General features: G+C 38.1%; 1 protein-coding gene across 2 annotated transcripts in view; it reads right to left on the minus strand.

The window, feature by feature from the left end:
* Positions 1 to 3,209: 3,209 nt before the first annotated feature.
* Sf3b1 (splicing factor 3b subunit 1) overlaps positions 3,210 to 14,126 on the minus strand; it is a 47,214-nt gene continuing 36,297 nt past the window's right edge. For both annotated transcript variants that reach the window (XM_069995716.1, XM_069995717.1), the window contains 7 exons: positions 12,779 to 12,961; positions 12,580 to 12,691; positions 11,107 to 11,227; positions 10,188 to 10,319; positions 8,688 to 8,960; positions 3,920 to 4,136; positions 3,210 to 3,693 (listed from right to left, as the gene is read on the minus strand). In XM_069995716.1, the coding sequence (XP_069851817.1) occupies positions 3,535 to 3,693; positions 3,920 to 4,136; positions 8,688 to 8,960; positions 10,188 to 10,319; positions 11,107 to 11,227; positions 12,580 to 12,691; positions 12,779 to 12,961 (1,197 nt within the window). In that variant the 3' untranslated portion in view covers positions 3,210 to 3,534. The remainder of the gene's footprint in view (positions 3,694 to 3,919; positions 4,137 to 8,687; positions 8,961 to 10,187; positions 10,320 to 11,106; positions 11,228 to 12,579; positions 12,692 to 12,778; positions 12,962 to 14,126) is intronic.

A 14,126-nucleotide genomic window follows, 5' to 3' on the forward strand; every position in this document is an offset into this window, starting at 1 on the left:
TGACACACATTTTCTGAAAGTTATAGCACACACAAAAGAACCACAAGGAGCTACCAATCCTACTTGGGCACTGTTCATGTTCGGTATCAATTTTGTACAAGCCAATTACAAGCTATTCCTCATCTAAGCTTCCAAGCACAGAACACTGTATGTTAATAGATGGAAGCAAACACCTAGTCCCCCATATGTGTTATTTAGAGTAGTAGTCATATGCTAGTAATACTGCTTGCAGAATTTCTTTTCACTTGAGAATTCACTGAAGTACTAACACATTAAAAAAACAACTCTAAAACAGTAATGGGAAGTCTAAGTCAAAAACAAGAAATTTAGGAGCATAAAAGCTTGGCATATATCTAAAATTAGTATAGATAAAAAATGACTTATTAACACAGCTAATAAGATAAAAAGAGCCTATGTATTGGGAGATCTTTGCCAACTATACATCTGGCAAGGTCTTAACATTCTGCCAAAAACTATACTTTATTAATAAATGGGCAAAGAATCTAATAAACACATAAGGAAATGCTCAACCTTCCTAGTCATAAAGGAAATGCAAGTCAAAACAACGCTGAGATGCCAGCTCACCACAGCATGGAGACTGGACAGCGTTGAGAATACAATTACAAATACTGGCAGGAATAAGGGAGAAAAAGGAAGGAACCTCACCACAGTGTTCATGGAAATATAAACTAAGGTAACCATTCTGAAAAGATGGTTTGGAGATTCCTCAAGTAACTAAACATGGAACAAGACCTATGGTCCAACAATACATTCTTGGGTATCTACCCAGAGGATTACAAGTCAGGACGCGGTAAAGACAGTGCACATCCATGATCAGTGCTGCACTATTCACAACAACTAAGTTATGGAAACAACTCAGATGCCCTACAACAGATAAGTGGACCAAGAAAATATAGCAGATATACAATAGAATTTTACTCGTCTATCAGAAGGAATATGTCATTTGCAAGGAGATGGATAGACCTAGAAAGTATTGGGTTGGGCTGGGAAGTTGGCTCAATTGTAGAGCGCTTGCCTTGCATGCCTGGGTTTGATTCCTCAGCACCACATAAGCAAAAAGAAAAAAAAGCCGAAGTGGTGCTGTGGCTCAAGTGGTAGAGCGCTAGCCTTGAGCTGAAGAGCTGAGGGACAGCGCCCAGGCCCAGAGTTCAGGCCCCATGACCGGACCCCCCCCCAATAGAAAGAAAGAAAGAAAGAAAGAAAGAAAGAAAGAAAGAAAGAAAGAAAGAAAGAAAGAAAGAAAGAAAGAAAGAAAGAAAGAAAGAAAGAAAGAAAATTAGGTTGTCAGGTTCAAAGAGACAAACTACATATTTTCTCTCAAATGTGGAAGCTAGATCAAAATTAAATTACAAACACATGGTAAGACATACATGGTTTCATGCATATACACACAGATAGGGGTATACTGAGGCGTGGGGGGGGGTGTCTGATGGTATAACTGCTCTGAACTATTGAACTGCCTTAAAAAAAATGAGTACTAGGAAGTAGACCAGGTTTTGTGGGGGAGGGCAATGAGGGAAGCAGAAAATGTAGTCATTATATTCAAGGTACAAAATACAAAAACTGAACCAAGTTAACTCAAGGGTAGAGATGGGAGGGGGAAAACAGAAAATTATGAAAGGGTGACATCAATCAAGATGCACTGGACTCAATCTGTAACCTTTGTACAACTACTTTATAAAAGTTAAAAAAGCTGGATGCTAGTGGCTCACACCTGTAATCTAGCTACTCAGGAGGCTGAGATCTGAGGATCATAGTTCCAATTGTGATTGTTTCATTACATGGCATTACAAAGCCAGCCTAGGCAGGAAAGTCCATAGAACTCTTATCTCCAATAAACAGAAACCCAGAAGTGGCACTGTGGCTTGGTGGTAGAGCGTAGCCTTGAGCTGAAGAGCTGAGGGACAGTGCCCAGGCCCAGAGTTCAAACCCCATGACTGAAGGAAAAAGGCTGGTGGCTCATAACTGTAATCCTGGCTATTCAGGGGACTGAGATCTGAGGATCACAGTTCAAAGTCAGCCTGGGGAGGAAAGTCCATGAGACCCTTGCTTTTATCTCTGATTAACTAATAATCTGAAATGGAGCTATGGTTCAAGTAGTAGAGTGCTAGACTTGAGCAAAAAAGCTCAGGGACAGTGCCTAAGCCCTAAATTCAAGCCCCAGGACAGCCTCTCTCTTTCTCCCTCCCCGCCCCCTCCCCAATAAAAAAAAGTTGGAATCACAAACCTAGTCCCCCATATGCTTAAGAGTAGCAGTCATTATATGCCAATAATATTGCTTGCACAATTTTTTCCCTTTAGAATTTAATGAAGTACTAACCGAATAAAAACAAAACAGCAATAGGTAGTATGAGTCAAAAATCAAGAAATTTAGGGGCATAAAATCTGAGGATATATTTAAAATATCTGTCAAAAAAAATCAAGTGATGCCTTATTGCTTAGTTCCTGTGGAATTAAGTGACATTTAGAATTTAATTCATGCTGCATTTAGATCAAATTACTTAATAACTATAAAAAACAGAGCAAATCTAGACATTTCAGCTGCTCCTACTGCAATATCACAGTACATATGGAATCTACAATAAAGTATATCTCTCCTCTTCATGATACTAGTTTTTAAAGGACAATACCTTGCCTCTATGCACAGTGTCTGGCATATAGTAGACACTCAATAAGGAATTACTGCATATACTGTGTACCAGTGGCTAAAGACACAAAGCCCAAAGATTGTCTTATTCTAATACCATTATTTAGGTAGCCTAACTCTCAAAAAGCAGAAGAGTTTTGAAGACAGCTTTCCCCTTGCTAACCACAGCCCTGTCAGGAGTTGGATATGACTTAAATCACTACCTTTATATATGTTCATAAAGCATTTTGAGAAAAGAGGTGAAAGGTGCTATATAACATAGTATTCTCAAGACAGTAAAAGGCTAAGGTGCTTTTTATGGTAATGGAATGGCTGTGGAAGATTAGGGGAGGATCCCCAAAGCTATTCATCTCACTGTCATCATTAGGAGAACAACAGAATTTTTACAAAGATGCCATCACTTTATATAGTTTATTTTGTGCTAACTACTTTCTATAATAAACCAGGTGACAGAAAATTAAGCCACTTATTCTACACAAACCAATACTTTTTAAATCAGAGTTTCACATTTTACAAGTCATATTCAATAAACACACACAAATTAGCATTTTGTACACAAATGTTTATTTTTCAATTAAACATTCCCTTTAAACACAAGGAATGAATTCTAAATCTTCATAAAGATGAATTAAAAATGAAATCCCTCCAGTATAGCGTGTGTAATCACTGAGTTCTTGGTCACTACTGTTTACTGTTTAACATCAAAAACAAAGACAGGTTATTTAAAAATCATGCTACTGGATTTCTAGTTCTTCCTCTAGGACCAGCTCTATACTGATCTGCAATGTTTAAAAGTTTACATCACCAAATTGAAGCAAGTTTAAGGTGTGAAACAGCTGTGTATTAGACACAAAATAAACATAAAGTTACAAGATATAGTCAAGTTCATAACGAATATAGGTGTTCTTATCATCATTGTAGATTCTTGGGTAATGTGCTATGAGAGCGTCCTGTGAACCAATGTAGATGGAGTTGTAAATTTTCCAATACACATCTCTGACTTTCCGAGCTGGATGAAACAGACCCTAGAATAATTGAAAGATTGCATTATCTGAGTTTTGCAGAGCATATATAACCTTAATATAATAAACAAATTATAAAGGCAGCTTCAAAAAAATCTGGCAACTCAACCAAAGTACAAAGCAAAGACAAAGCCCCCTACAATAACCATTCTCTCATGCATGTTAAGTACAGTGATTTGCTTCAACACATTACATTTGTGATTAATCTTTTAAAATATCCTCAACTTACCTGTAGACAATACTGTAACATTCTACATGGTCCAATAGCAACTCTCAGACCCTCCAGGGCTCCCATAACTGCTTGGATTACATGGGGAGATGTCTCAAACACATTGGGCCATACGTAGTTCAACAAGTGATTCAGAGAATCTTCACAACCAAACCCATAAACCCCAAGTGACATGTGTTGTACCACTGCACTTGCTGTTTGTCTGTGTACAAGGTCCCTATAATAAAGAAAAATATGTTAAGATACATTTACAGTAAATAATCACCTGCCCATTTAGAAACTACATTACTAACTCAAAGTACTGAACAGACAAGATAATAATCTTAACATCTTATGTACTTTATACATCTTTTTAGTGACTAATGATTCCATTTGGGACATTTTGCCTTAATGACTTAAATCTCACTAAGGTTTCAAAGTAAGCCAAAGGTTCTAATTAACCTTTAAAATAAATGAGCGAGAAAGTATGATACAGTCTTACTATGCAACTAAGGAAAAGACGTGTGGGTTTTATGTATGATTAGCAGTAATATTTTGTATTAAACTTTAGAAGCTTAAAATTCTTGATGGTAATTCAGATACTAGCATAAAAGAGATACTCTACCTCCCATTAACTACTAAAATACTAGAAGTAGAGCTCAAGTGGTAGAGTACTAGCCTTGAACAAAAAAGCAAAGTAATAGTACCTAGGCCCCTCAAGCCCCAAACCAGCAATATCAATCAGTAAGTAACATTAAGTTTCATTCAAAAGAATTCAAATCTGGGGCTGGGAAGGTGACTCAGTAGTAGAGTGCTTGCCTTGCATTCATGAGGCCCTGGGTTCGATGCCTTAGCACCACATAAGCAGAAAAAGCCGGAAGTGACTCTGTGGCTCAAGTGGTAGAATGCTAGCCTTGAGGTGAAGAGCTGAAACAGCACCCAGGCCTAGAGTTCAAGCCCCACAACAACAACAAAAACTAGCCAATAGGATACAGGAATCTTATCAAGTGACAATCTCAATTTTTTACTTTAACCCAGATGTTTTCAAGCACAGTTAAATGACGAGACTGGTTACATTCAATGTGGCAAATATATTTTGTTTTCTTCACAGATATCCTAAAGTGTGGTCTTGCTTACAATTTGAAGAGTGGGCTAAGAGAAGACACAAATGTGTACTTGGCTAAAAGTCCTATAGGATCTATAGACACAAGCATTGCACATGTGGTTTTTTTTGGTCGGTTGTGGGACCTGAACTCTGGGCCTGGGCGCTGTCCCTCAGCTCTTCAGCTCAAGGCTAGCGCTCTACCACGTGAGCCACAGAGCCACTTCTGGCTTTTTCAGCTTATGTGGTGCTGAGGAATTGAACCCAGGTCCTCGGGCATACAAGGCAAGCACTCTACCACTGAGCCATCTTCCCAGCCCCCCAGCATTGCACATGTGTAAAGACAGTTCTTACATTTTTAAAAAGCAGTAACACAGGTAATTTTAGGACAAATGAAGCAAGATTAAGGGAAAAGAAAGTAATAGATAAAGAAGTAGTAACTGATATTAAAACTATAATATAGTATTTAATTTTAAAATTCCAAATTTCCCTACACACATAATTGAAAAGTATCTTTATACTCTTTTGAAATGGAATTCTACCTGGTATAGCTTGAATATTTTTCTTTTCTTTTTGGGTCCGGTCATGGGGCCTGAACTGTGGGCCTGGGCACTGTCCCTCAGCTCTTCAGCTCAAGGCTAATGCTCTACCACTTGAGCCACAGTGCCACTCCCGGCTTTTTTCTTTTTGCTTATGTGGTGCTGAGGAATCGAACCCAGGGCCTCAGAGGCATGCAAGGCAAGCGCTCTACCACTGAGCCACCTTCCCAGCCTGAATTTTTTTCTTTAATAAAGCTTTTTTTTTTCTTCTTTTAAGCATTCAGCTTAGTTGATTCTTCTAAACCATGAGGAAAAGTGTGTCTTTTTTTTTTTTTTTTTGGGGGGGGGGGGGGTCCGATCGTGAGGCCTGAACTCTGGGCCTGGGCACTGTCCCTCAGCTCTTCAGCTCAAGGCTAGCGCTCTACCCCAGCCACAGCGCCACTTCCGGCTTTTTTCTTTTTGCTTATGTGGTGCTGAGGAATTGAACCCAGGGCCTCAGGCATGCAAGCCAAACGCTCTACCAATGAGCCACCTTCCCAGCCCAAGTCTTTTTAATATTATTTAACTCCTCACAACATATTTTAGTAAATTGGAAATCCTTACAGATCTTATATATAATACCAGATGGCTCTTAGCCATATTGTTTCTTTAGTAGGCTGACTACTGTCTTGCTTTGAATACATTTATCTTATGACAAAATTCTATGAAAATATTTTTCTTAGAAGCTCTTTGCTCATACAGATTTGTTTTCTTGGTTGACCAAGCAACCTTCCAAAATTTAATCATCATACATTATATCACACTAATCACTGCACACAAGTAATAAATCATGCTGATCTTGAGCTTTTGAGCTAAGGACGAGGGTATCCCTCAGCTTTTTTCACTCAAAGATAGTTATCTACCACTAAAGTCACAGCTCCACTTTTTGATGTTTCACTTCACTGGAGGTAAGAGTAGGCAAGGGAGCTAAAGAGAAAAGAGATAAAAATGGCAAAAAAAAAAAAAAAAAAGAGGAAATGTTCATCATCCCTGGGTGTAGAGGAAATGCAAATAAAAACAACCATGAGATGCCACCTTACCCCAGACAGAATGACCTATATCCTAAATTCAGACAATGCTGGCGAGGATGAGGAGAAAGAGGAACTCTACTGCACTGCTGGCAGGAATGTAAACTAATACAATCAATATAGAAAGCAGTCTGGAGGTTCTTCAAAAAGCTAAATGAAGCCAGGCGCTCGTGGCTCACGCCTGTAATCCTAGCTACTCAGGAGGCTGAGATCTGAGGATTGCAGTTCAAAGCCAGCCCGGGCAGGAGAGACCATGAGACTCCTATCTCCAATAAACCACCACAAAACCAGAAGTGGCGCTGTAGCTCAAGTGGTAGAGCGCTCGCTTTGGGCTGAAGGACAGTGCCCAGGCCCAGAGTTCAAACCCCACAACCGACAAAAAAAAAAAAAAAAAAGCTAAATGAAGACCTTCCCTACTACCCAGCCACACCACTCCTAGGCATCTACTCTGAGCAACAGGAACCAGGATACAAGGACACCTGCACCTCCACATTCATTTGCTACACTGTTCACAATAGCCAAGATATGGAAACAACCCAGATGCCCCACTACACATGAAAGGATCCATAAACTGTGGTACCTATATACAATGGAGTAGTACCCAGCCATTGAAAAGAACAAAATAATGGCATTTGCAGGGAATGGATGGAACCAGAACAATTCATGTCGAATGAAATAAGCCAAGATCAGAGAGAGAAACAGCACATGGTCTCCTTGATATGTGGATGCTGAATTAAAAATGCAACAAGTAGGGGCTGGGAAGGTGGCTCAGTGGTAGAGCGCTTGCCTTGCATGCATAAGACCCTGGGGGTTTGATTCCTCAGCCCCACATAAGCAAAAAAAAGCTGGAAATGACACTGTGGATCAAGTGATAGAGCAGTAGCCTTGAGCTGAAGAGCTGAGGGGGCCCAGAGTTCAGGCCCCACAACCAAACAAAAAAAAAGCAACCAAGTGAACAGGACTCAAAACAAATGACCTCTTCTTAATTTATCCCATCATTTTTAGATGACTCTATGTTCTCGACCCCACATATGGGTATATAACATGTGCACATCTGAGTTTGGAAGCTAGGAGGAGGGCACAGAATCAGAGTGAAATGGGTGAAAAAATACAGTAGAGAGGGCCCATCAGCTGCACTGCACAGTGATGAAAATGCACTAAGTAACTCAAGGGCAGCGATAGGAGGGAAGGAATGAGAGAAAGGGGGAATAGCTTACCCTAAGCAAAAGGAAAGAAATGTATATATCACCCATTTGGAAGAAATAGTTGTATTGTCAAAGTTTGTAGAGTTCATAAGCTTTATAGATCATGGATAAAGACAATTCACCTTGTGAAAGTTAAAATGTATTTGTGACTTAGGCTAAATATCACTATCCCACAATACTGTAAAATTTATGTAATCACTTAATCACAATGAAGAAATCTGTTTTAAAAAAAGAATGTGATGACAATTTTAGCTCAGCAAATTGTTTGACTTGCAGTCTCATTATATCTTTATATACTTTATGTATCAATTTCTCTTTTGTATTACTCCATAATCAGTGGGAAGAAACTTTTACTTTTTCTCATCTCTAGACATTGTTTTGGTTCTCTATTTCCTTGTCAAACTGTGTTCAATGTGTCAATGGGGTTCTCAAATGACAATGCAATTACCTGAGAGTTTGTTGGTACTGCCTTACCTAGGCTTATCTACAGACCTACTGTTCTAATAAGTAAAATGTCCCAATGAATAAATTTCTGCATTTTTAGTTAAAAAAAAAAGTCACAGACTTTACTGCCAGACTGTCTTTGAATCATGATCCTCAGATCTAAACCTCCTGAGTAGCTAGAATCGATGTGCGTGCCACCAGCACCCAGCTTGACCAATTTTTTAAAAATAAAAGTTCATTATTATTTTTCAAAATATATTTCCCTAAGGAATTTGGAAGAGGAATTAAAAAGTCCTATCTACTGTGGATTTGCAAAACCCATAGTAATATTTCTTTAACAATACCACAACAAACATGTCATCTAATAATTACTCTAATAAGTCCTAAGAATGAAGAACTATATATTTTTTGCACTGAATTCAAATAACTTACCTATCCATTAAAGCATCTTCCAATAATGGTGTTACAGCATAAATGTAGTCTTTTCCCATTTCACCAATATATTCAAACAAGAATGAGAGTGATTTTAATACTCCATTTTGAACATTCAGTTCAGGAACTCTGTATTCGTTCATTAAGGCAGGGAGTACTGTGAAGGGTGAACACGTTTCAGCAACAATAGCTATTGCTACAGTGGTACAGACTCTGTTTTGCCTTTCCTGAACTTTAAGGTTGTTTAAAAGCGTAGCCAATACATCATGAGGGCTAGAAAGAAAAAAAAAAAAAAGTATTATAATTCAGTATTTTCTCAGAAGGAAAATTAATGCAATACTTTCAAATCACTAGCATTTTGGTTTTTTTACTTCATATAAATTAAAATGCTGATGATTCATTTTTTTGCCAGTCCTGGGGCTTGAACTCAGTGCCTGGGCACTGTCCCTGAGCTTCTTTTGCTCAAGACTACCACTCTACCACTTAAGCCACAGCGCCACTTCTGGCTTTTTCTGTTTATGTGGTACTGAGGAATCGAACCCAGGAATTCATGCATGTTAGGTAAGCACTCTACCATTGAGCCACATTCCTAGCCCTCAAATGCTCATTTTAAAGAAATTTAGTTAAATGTTTAAATTAATTCTTTTAATTAAAGGAAATTTTTAGGGGTCAAGAGTATCCAAAACTAGTCTCCTATAAAAATTATGTTTTTCTCTTTTCCATCCCCCCAATTTACTTTTACTACATCTATTCTCTCCTTCTTAAAGCACTTCCTTTGCATTACTCAGAGGGAAATTGAGGCTAACAAGTTTTTCACAACAGCTATTCATTGCAGATTTTAACAGGTCTACTGAAATAAATAAATGTTACTATGATCAAGAAATGAAAAGTGTGTGTGCTTGCATAGGGGACTACTTTACCTAATTAATTTTTTTCTCTTGTTACAGGGCTTGAACTTAGGGCTTCTGGCCCTTTCAGCTTTTTCCTCTCAAGGATTGTGCTCTACCAGGTGGCCCACATCTCTACTTCTAGCTTTTTGCTGGTTAACTGGAGAAAGAGTATCATGAACTTTTCTGCACAGATTGGCTTCAAACCCTGATCACCAAGATAAAGCCTCTATCTGCTGGGCACTGGTGGCTCACACCTGTAATCCTAGCTACTCAGGAGGCTGAGATCTGAGGATCACAGTTCAAAGCCAGCCCAGGCAGGAAAATCGTGAGACTTATCTTATCTCCAATTACCACCAGAACACTGGGAGTGGCACTGTGGCTCAAGTGGTAGAGCTCTAGCCTTGAGCTGAAGAGCACAGGGATAGTGCCCAGGCCCAGAATTCAAGCTCCATTTTTAATTCAGTTAAAATTTTAAGAAAACATTTTAAAGTTTGGAAGGTCAAAGGTTAAATGAAAAGCTTTCTCAACTACATTATACTATATTATACCCTAAAAGGCATTTTCTAACACCACAATGGATTTATTGTAATAAAATGGAAAGAATACTTACCCAATGGCCTTTGCAATATAACCAAATGTGTTGACTGTGGCTCTACGAATAGCTTTTTTATGAGCTTTTAAGAGCTCTAAAAGCTCAAAGCAAATCCTCATCCATTCTCTTGCAGACACATATTCAGCTCCCCTAATTAAAGAAAAAAAAAATAATTTTTATAGTATTAATGCTTTGGGTTGTTTTTGTAGTGCTAGGGAAATCAAACTCAGGGCCTTGTGCATGTCAAGCAAGCATACTACCATAAATATAAGCCCATTAAGGAAAAATAAATTTGTGCTGGAGGTGGTAGAGTACCTGCCTCATAAGTACAAAAGCCCTGAGTTAAAACCTCACTACTAAGGAAACAAAACTACATTTACAAATTCAGTTCTGAAACCATGATAAATATCTCATTTTAAGCATTAAATAGAAATTATTAGCCAAACTGAAATTTGATTGAAAATATTACCGCTTCATATCTTGATCATATATACTTATGTAATTGACATTAAGCAAATTTGCTAACTGAATACCAACTGGCTAAGTGTAAAAACCAATACTGTTTACAAAAATGGTTAGACCATAGCCAGGCACCAGTGGCTCAAGCCAGTAATCCTAGCTACTCAGGAGGCTGAGATCTGAGGATCTCGGTTCAAAGCCAGCCAGGCAGGAAAAGTCCGTGAGACTCAAGAACTGAGGGACAGCACCCAGGCCCAGAGTTCAGGCACCATGACTGGCAATAAATAAATAAATAAATAATTGTATACAAAAATAAACTGACTTGAGATACTTAGGAGAGAACAATGGCAGGGGTGCCACTGATCAAGACGAACTGTACTTATAATCTGACTTCTGGAACTTTATACAACTTTATACAACTATTTAATTAACTTTAGACAACTACTTAATTAAAAAAATGTTTAGGTCATCTGCTTACCTGTCAGCAATACGTCCAACAAGATCAATACAATTCTCTTGTACTTTTTCATGTCTGTTCTTTAAGATAGGGGTGAGTCTAGGCAGCAGATCTTTAATTGGTGGAGTCATCTTATGCATACCTATTTAACAAAAGCCAATACACCATCAGTCATTTGAACTGTGTAATTTTTATTCCTTTTTAATTCCCAATGTACTATACATGACTATGCATAAATATAAACTTATAGCTGCCTATGGAAAGAGAAAGCCCCAGATTCTGATCGGACTCAGAACTGCTTTTAACTTTTTATTAAGAACTTTCGATTATGCGTGGAAATGAAAGAAATCAGCGAAGTGATTTAAAGAATGATGGATACTCAATAACAAAGAAAAAAAAGTTTTCTTTCTGAAATGTATTTGTACACTGACATTTAAATATGGGGACAGCTTATGTTCCGGCCATACACAGCAATATAAGCCAGAGGTAGACATGTAAATTAAAGCAAAATTTTCCAGAAAGGGCCCCCTTACCCTTTAACTGCAAAACAAACAGATCTCCAGTCTCCCTGCAATGCAGGGTATACTTGGATGGTATTTACACCTATGAAGAGAGAAAAAAGGAGGCAGCTGGCAGGGGCTCTTGCTCTAACTAGAACTGCTTGCTCTGATTCTCTTTCCATTGCTTTTCCCACAATATAACTCCCTGTAAACCAGAGCCCCACAAGTGGCCAAGTAAATGATTGTTGCCAAGTCATTATCTTTCAAGTACAGAGAAAGGACTGGACTGACTTGGGAATTATATGCAAATGCAATCATTCAAATATCTATAATATTGCATAAATATTTCTTACTAAAATGAAAAAAAAGTAGCTACATATAAGCAGCTATTTTGCTTTTTCGTTAAGGCCTACAGAATCTATTTTTGGCAATAATAGCAATAACTACATGAGAGAATATAAGAAACCATGTTTGCTTTACTATAAATCCCTAAAAGAATACAAGATTTGTTCTCCATACCCAATATTTTTTCATACACTTGTGTTTTGACTTTGGATTAAAAGACTGAATTGATAGCTTTAAAGCTTAGGTATAAAGAGACAAATTAATAATTTAATCAGTTCACTTTTCTATCCAGTTACCTGAACTTATAACAAGCGAACAAGCAAATAAAACAACCTGTCATATTAACTAATACAAGGCTGAATAACTACTGAAGAATTTGCTAAAACTAAATCAAAACTTCAAGGTTGCTCTCTTCTCCCCCTTACAGAACATGACAGTATTTTTCAGCTGTAAAATAGTAAGACTATTTTAAATAAAATAGGACTTACAAAGGTAAAACTTTTGTGACATCCAATGTATGCATAATCTTGAAGAAACCAAAGTTTAACCAAAGTTACCCAACTCCTAAGTATGATCATAAAATGTTTGAAATACACAGAGAATTTTTAAAAAAACAATGAAAATCTCACATGAACAGCAAATTCCATACCTATTACATTTACAATAGCCTTCAGTGCTCCAAGAATGCTGCCCAATACTTCAGGGTACTCTTCACCCAAATATTCATACAACACCACACCCAAGTGCCCCATCAGTTTTTCCTATAAAAGAAATAAAGGTAAGAACTTTTTTTATTTTTAAAATTAAACTGCTTGTTGAAGAAGTAATAACTGGTAATACAAACTTACCTCTTGGCATGTCTTCATAACAACAGCAGTTCGAGAAATCAAGTCAGCTGCCTGTTGCCTAACTTTTGCTGATTTGTTATTCAAACGCCACAATACTGTACCACATATCTGAGGCAGGTATGGTTTTACTCGTTTGCCAAGAGCATTGACCACTGTGCCAAAGCCATTCAACATTACTGAGTCCTTAAAAAGAAAAAAAGTTCCATAAAAAAGAAATAGTCACTGATAATCATAAATTACTTCTGACAATTGATATTTAGTAATATTCAGTCTTTCCTAACTACCCAAACACAACTTAAAAAAAAAACAGAGTTACAAGAACTATTGGCAGACAAATGAGAAAATGAGTGCTTAAAAAATTACTTCAGCTGGGCACCGGTGGCTCACGCCTGTAATCCTAGCTACTCAGGAGGCTGAGATCTGGGGATTGAGGTTCAAAGCCAGCCCGGGCAGGAAAGTCCATGAAACGCTTATCTCCAATAAACCACCAGAAAACCAAAAGTGGCGTGGTAGCTCAAGTGGTAGAGCTCTAGCCTTGAGCTGAAGAGCTGAGGGGCAGCACTCAGGCCCAGAGTTCAAACCCCACGACCGACAAAAAAAAAAAGTTACTTCACACTAGGAAAGAGGGAGGGAAAGGGTGACACTGTCCAAAAAGAAATGTACTCTTTGCCTGACTTATGTAAGGAATTCCTTTGTTCGTCCTCTTTGTAGTAACAATACAAAATTAAAATTTTAAAAATTGCTTCAAGGGATGTGGTTCAAGTGACAGAGTGTCTGCATAGCAGGCACTGGCTCTGAGTTCAAATCCCAGTACCATCCCCTCCACAAAAAACCCTAAATATGCATTACCTTAAATTTAATGTGTTTTTAAAAAATAACATTGCGGGACCACTGGTGTCTCAGGACTAGAATTGCATCTGATCTCAGGAGGCTGAGATCAAGATTCAAAATGTGCCATGGCAGACAAATCTGACTCTTACCTCCAATTAACAAGCAAAGAGCCAGAAATGGAGTTGTGGCTCAAGTGGTAGAGCATCAGCTGTTGAGTGGAAAGAAAAAGCCAAACAAGAGCATGTGCGCACCCCCCCCCCACAATATTACCTTTGAGAGAAATATGCTTGCCTTGATAGATTCTCACTAACAACAAAGATATTTAACTGAACTTTTTCCCAATTGGTTCCAAGCATCCTGAACTGATAGGAAACTTTCTGATCTTTTAGAGACTATTAAGTGTACTAGCCCAGGGATTCTTAGGCCTAACAACTTGTACCTTGAATTCTCCAGTAAGTCTCTTTCTTGTCTTGTAAAGTAACATACTTTTCTACAGAAATAAGTTTAGCCGGGCGCT

Source organism: Dipodomys merriami, unplaced genomic scaffold (genome assembly GCF_024711535.1).
Source record: "Dipodomys merriami isolate MVZ:Mamm:240054 unplaced genomic scaffold, mDipMer1.0.p SCAF_49, whole genome shotgun sequence".
Taxonomy (NCBI): domain Eukaryota; kingdom Metazoa; phylum Chordata; class Mammalia; order Rodentia; family Heteromyidae; genus Dipodomys; species Dipodomys merriami.